This window comes from Bactrocera latifrons, unplaced genomic scaffold, assembly GCF_001853355.1.
Source record: "Bactrocera latifrons isolate USDA-ARS-PBARC rearing strain unplaced genomic scaffold, ASM185335v1 scaffold_21, whole genome shotgun sequence".
NCBI lineage: Eukaryota > Metazoa > Arthropoda > Insecta > Diptera > Tephritidae > Bactrocera > Bactrocera latifrons.
The window spans coordinates 1,444,815-1,450,814 of record NW_017535630.1 but is presented as its reverse complement, the minus strand read 5'-3'; the positions used below and the strand labels follow the sequence as shown (position 1 = coordinate 1,450,814).

General features: G+C 35.2%; 1 protein-coding gene across 7 annotated transcripts in view; it reads left to right on the top strand.

Annotated features, from left to right (window-relative positions):
• Nucleotides 1–6,000, top strand: part of LOC108968330 (protein furry) — a 121,231-nt gene that overhangs the window by 96,114 nt on the left and 19,117 nt on the right. For all 7 annotated transcript variants that reach the window (XM_018932290.1, XM_018932289.1, XM_018932295.1 and 4 more), the window contains 2 exons: nucleotides 4,392–4,514; nucleotides 4,709–4,842. In XM_018932290.1, the coding sequence (XP_018787835.1) occupies nucleotides 4,392–4,514; nucleotides 4,709–4,842 (257 nt within the window). The remainder of the gene's footprint in view (nucleotides 1–4,391; nucleotides 4,515–4,708; nucleotides 4,843–6,000) is intronic.

Sequence of the window (6,000 nt, the reverse complement as noted above, 5' to 3'; positions counted from 1 at the left end):
TATCTTAATTAATTTTGTTTTTATTTTACAAATTTTGAAATCAAGGTATCATTATAAAATCTTCAAAACTTTTTTATGTACTTCAAAATTTAGATTCGATTTCAGTTTTTTTATTCACAAATTCATAACTATCTCGTAAACAAGTAAACCGTTTTGTTCTATCCGCGCCCGTCACAATTCGTAGGATTTCCTTCCGATATTCGATGCGCGCCAATCGCCTTAACGAGGGTAACTGTCGAAACTTCGCCAGCAACTTTCGCTTTTTAACTAAAATCGCCAATGTTTGGTGCACTTCCGTGGCATCGCGCTGGAAATAACGTAAAAGCTCCACAAAAACAACACAATAATCGACAGCGGCAGGATTCGCGCACTCTCCATGCGCCTGCGCAGTGCCAACTCATTGCATTTCATTCATAACTTCCGGCAAAAGGTTAAGAAATACTACGAAAACGGAAATACAAACATATTTTCTTTTGTTGTGCTCTATATTTATGCACCCGATGTCCTCCGGCAGGCGCGATTATTATTGTCGTTGTGTTTGTTGTAGTAGTAACCGGCACTACGCGCTCAACAAAACACAAATTCACTTTGTATGTGCGAGATTGTGCTTATATGTGTGCATTGTGTGTGTGTGTTTTTCGCGCATCGCCTGACCTTTGCCTCATTGCAATACAGCAAAAACAACAAATAGAACAAACAGCAACAGGTGGTTATTATTGTGTAAATAAAATATGTAAGCAGACGTTAGTGTATGTGTGTCGTGTGTGAATGAAACTTTTTGCTGGCTTGTTTGCATGGCTGTGTGCGTGTATTTACTCAGCACAAATAATTGTATATATGTATTTATCGAGTCGATGGTAGAGCAATTAATGCCAACTATGTGCGTAATATATTTTGTTAGGATTTGGTCACACCAAATTTTGTCGCTTTTTTTTTTTGAACTTTTGAGAGAACTATATTTGAAAATAATTATAACCTGAATAACCAGAAGGAAACGTTGAAGACACTATAAAGTACATATCGTCCCTTACAGTGCAAAATGGCGTAACATAAGTTAACAGGCGTAGGAAAAACGTTATAAAAGAAACCACTCATAGAAAAAAATTTAAGTTTTGGTTATATAATGGATATATATTGGTTATAAAATGGTTATATATTGGTCACAAAATGGTTATATATTGGTTACAAAATGGTTATATCTGACAGCGGCAGCTAAAAATCTTATAAAAAATATATTTAATATGATGTAGTGAATCGTAAACAATGAAAAACTGAATTTAGATTTTTTGATGGTACGTTGTTTTGCATTTCAGGTGACGATATATAGTATATGTGACCTGGTCTACGGAAAAGGGTCTTAGGTGTCAAAAAATCAGTTTTCACTTTTTAGTTGATGAAAAGATGAGATGCTTTTTTTTAACAGCTGTTTCCCAGAAAACTAGTTTTCGCATGTTTGCTCCCTTTTCCTAGACCAGGCCACATATACATAAATGATCCATGTACGAGATGAGTCGATTTAGTCCCTCAGCTTTTGAGTTATTGATCTGAAATTTTGCACACGTTCTTTCCTACCCAAGAAGCTGTTCATTTGTCGGAATCACCGATATCGGATCACTATATCACATAGCTCCCATACAAATATCAAAATCAAAAGCAAGTCGTTGTATGGAAAACTTTTTTATTTGATAAGATATCTTTACGAAAATTCGGCACTGATTTTTCTGCAAAACAGCACTAAAATCTATGATAAAATTTTTCTGATCGGACCTTTACAGCAAATAGCTGCCATTCAAACTGACATATAGAAATCAATTTCTTATATGGAAACTTTTTTTAATTCATGACATATCTACATGAAATTTGATATGGACTATTGTCTCCAAACACGCTACAATCTCCGAACAAATTATTCACATCGGATCACTATAGCATATAGCTGTTAAACAAATCGACCGACCGACCGATCCAAATCAATTTCTTGTAAGAAAAACTTTGTAATTTGTTAAAAAGTCATCTGTTTACATAGTGTTTAGGTTCAAATAACGCTTCCTGTGTTCATAGAAGTTTCACAGCATTATTTGCTTTCTATTTGTGCAGCCCCTCTTCAACTGCCGAACTCCCCAACGGCTCTCAAGTTCCATATACAAATGTATGTTATATAGGTTACCTAGGTGGTAAAAAGAAAGCTGATTACAGCTCCCCTCATCGTAATTTATTTATTTTGAATACCGCAATGAAAACCACGGACTATGAATTTAAGTAATAAATCGTTCTTTTCCAAACCTGAGAAGCAGCGAAATTAGTAAAAATTAGATAAAACTTACCACATGAGTGAATATATCCTTACAATTGATTATAGAAAAAAATCTTGGACAATCATTGTTCCGAATAGAAATATTCCTCACCAACTCTGCTCTGCCTTGGTTACACTCGTGCGCTTTAAGCTGCTTTTACTGTAATTTTCAATTTTAAATTTGTCATTATTTGCTTGCGCATTCATTCAATCATTTTGTTTATCTCTTGCTTCAAATAGCGAGTTACATATTTGTATGTATATGTATATGTGATTACTATATATGTTTATTTATATTCTCGCCATATGCCAACAAAAATCTGTACTCTTTATATATAAGTATATAAATATATATCGCTGGATTAACACGGATTAAAAATATCCAGTGCCTTGTTGTTGTCTTTCATGGTTTTTTCATGGAAAAATTTGATTTTTTTCTTTTAAATTTTTCTCACTCAACAGATGCTCACCTGGAGCAAATATTTGTGATTGATGAACTCATGTTATTTATAAAAATAATTTTTATTTATATAAATATTATGGATTTTTACAAAAATTTCATATATACACAGTCATTGACTTTTGTCAATAGGGCAACTTTTTGGTAGTATTAAATTCTATGTGATCCTTGGAGGGAAACTAGTAGGCTTCACATAAACGAGAAAATCACACATTCACTACTTCCTCAGTTACAAAAGTGCCGAATCCATATTCAACTTAATGTGGCAAGAGCATTCTCAAGACAATGTCAGCTCCATCTCAAGATCTATAGTCTTTCGAATTTGTAATTATCTATTGAGCAAAGGTACCTAAAGCAACCGCTGACCTTACAGCTTATGCTTAAATCTGTACGTTCCACTTTTAAGTTGTGATTTTGAAGTAAAAATGTAAATATCTTTCTGTGAAAATAGTTATTTGGTCTATTCTTCAATTAAACCTTTATTATAGAGGTTCTAAACTCCTCCGAAAGGTCATCAGGTATCAACGGTATCAAAAATAACAATAACAAATTCTAATGAAATATTTCACTTTCTATATAAGAAAGTTGAAAAAAAATTGTTTACCCGAGGAAACCCATGTAATCCTTTTAAGATATAATTTTGTATTTGGAGGAAGTGACCATTCGTCATAGCGCATATAAGAAGGTTGTTTTCAACTGCATTCGAAGTCGATGTAGCAGGTGAACAGTTTTTACGAACATTGGGGTTTTTCTGGGTCTGAGAACAGGTTTTCGAAATTTAGTAGGTACAAGCTTAGCGTGGAGAAAAATAAGTGCATGCTTTGGCTGTGCTGTAGTACCGCAAGTAATGTATTTGACTTTCTCTAGAAACGCTGTTTTCAGAATCGACTTGAATTTTTAAGCCATTTTGAAAAGTAATTTTTTTTTTGTTTTACACTAGTCTTTCAATCATTACTTGCATTGATCTAGAGTAAAACTTATTTTTTTGTTTGATTTTGGATTTGAGATAATTTTAAACAGAAAACTCTGCCTCACCGCAAGGAATGTTTTTTCGGGATGTACTACTTTTAGAAATCGGATACTGTGTCACAGTAAAATTTTTTAAAATTATTATATTTATTTATTAAATAAATAACCAAAATTAATTAAATATTAAATATTAAACTCATCTCGCAAATGGATGTGACTCCCGAAAAATAAATAAAATAAGTCTGCGCCTAAAACTAAGCAAAGCAGAAATATGAATGAAAATTGTAAGCATACACTTAAGCGCGCACGAATAATTAATTTATATATATTTAGAGAGACTTAACAACTTGAAAGCAATTGTCGTTTTCCAATTTCCCGAAAGCTTTCCACGAAAGCTCAAATAACGCAACACCAAAAGTGTCTAAAAACTCCACAAGCACAAACAGTCGACCAGCTGAAGCCCAGCCAAGGACATGTAGTGCTAAGGAAAAAAATTTCTGCATTTTTTTCGACCATTTACGATAACTGAAATTCTACGTCCATGTTTGTCGCAAAAGGTCTTTAGTTTTAAACTCCGAGGTCATTTTTTTTTCACTTGATTTGCACGTTGATCTCTTTGCTGAAAATGTAATGAACTTGCATTTGTTTTCCTTTCGTTTGCCATTCCAGAAGATGACAAGCAGGTCGGCACTTTGGACACATTGCTCAGCAGCGCCTACTGCCGTTCGCAGCGCTTCCTATCCAAACAATTGGCCCAGCTGCGCCCCGAATTGACTATGTCAATGTTCTCCGGTGAGTAAACAAACGCAATCGTCAAACACTTGGCAGTAGCAGTTAATAGTCAGCATATTTTATTCACTTTACTGCTTTCCAACACATTTAATTTCACCTTCACACTCATTCATTCCACCATCCATTTAAATATACCGTTTACTAAGTATAGTTATGAGAGTTTCATTATGTCGGCATTTTGCTTGTTTTTGCAGAAATAACCCATCGCTTCCAGACGGCGCGTGAGGATGTGCGTGCCCTGCTGATCCAATGTCTGTTGCCATGGCTGCATAATATGGAGCTGGTTGCCACAAGTGTGCCGCCAGCCACACCGTTATCATACATTATGGTAAGTGCAATAACTCTACGCAAACATACCTATGTGTGTGCATATATAACTATATATACGTATATATATATAAGTGGAAAGAACCGTGATTCCACTAAGCTTCTTATGCTTTCACCCAAATCATATTAGAGCGATTTCACACTCAAGCGGAGATTGAACAATGCTTTATTAGCAAAATACCTTTCAAGCAATCGAAATTTAATGTTTTTATAATAAAGATGACACGTAATTTAGTTTGGAGGAAAAACTGTCACAAAGCTCCAGCAATGCCGATTTTGGATAGGTGCTATTTTTAATACTACTTGAGAGGGTGATACGTTTTGCGGTATCCGACTTTTTTTAAAGAAAAAAAAAAGGGAAATTTCAATTTTAATAAAGACTGTTTGCTATCATTCGAAAGAACATGCTTTGGCATTAATTTTTTGAAGATTATCTCTTTCAAATTTAGCCGCGGCTACGTCTCAGATGGTCCATCCATTGAGTTCAATTTTCGATGACTCGTTTGAGCATTTCGACTGTATAACTAGTGAATGACATGCGTGATGTTTTGTCCCAAAGCCTGAATGGAAACGGAATTGTCCACATAGACTTTAGTCTTTACATATTGCCGCAGGAAAGAATCTAACAGTGCGATATCTGACGATCTTTTTGAAGAATTATGTGCGGTTGTTTTGTCTAAAAGAAATGGCAGCTCTTGAATATCTTCGGGTTGCTCTTCGTCCTAAATACGGCAAATTTTGCTTGTTTACATACCCATTAAGTCAGACATGGGCTTCATTGCTGATCCACCGTTATGGCGAGCGTACCTCACTTAGACTGCTGGGTACAGCCCTTTGCGAAGACAGATAAAAACTTCTGCGTTTGGATATTAATTCCCAGCAAAACGTCTTAAAGCTATTACATATGTATCTGCATAGGTTCTTTATTTCTAATTCTGCCTAGCTCGCCTGAGGTCCAAACATCCTGCAGTGTACCGTACGAAGCCAGTGGAGTTGTCGTTCTACAACAAGTGAAATAGAAGACCTGATCTAGCAAGCTTAGCTTAGCAATTTCCAACAATTCCGTAATAGTCAGGCAGCCAAATCAGTCTAATCATGAACTAACTCGATGCAAGAGATAAGGAGACAAGACATCCCTTCACTAGCTTCTAGCCTAGCC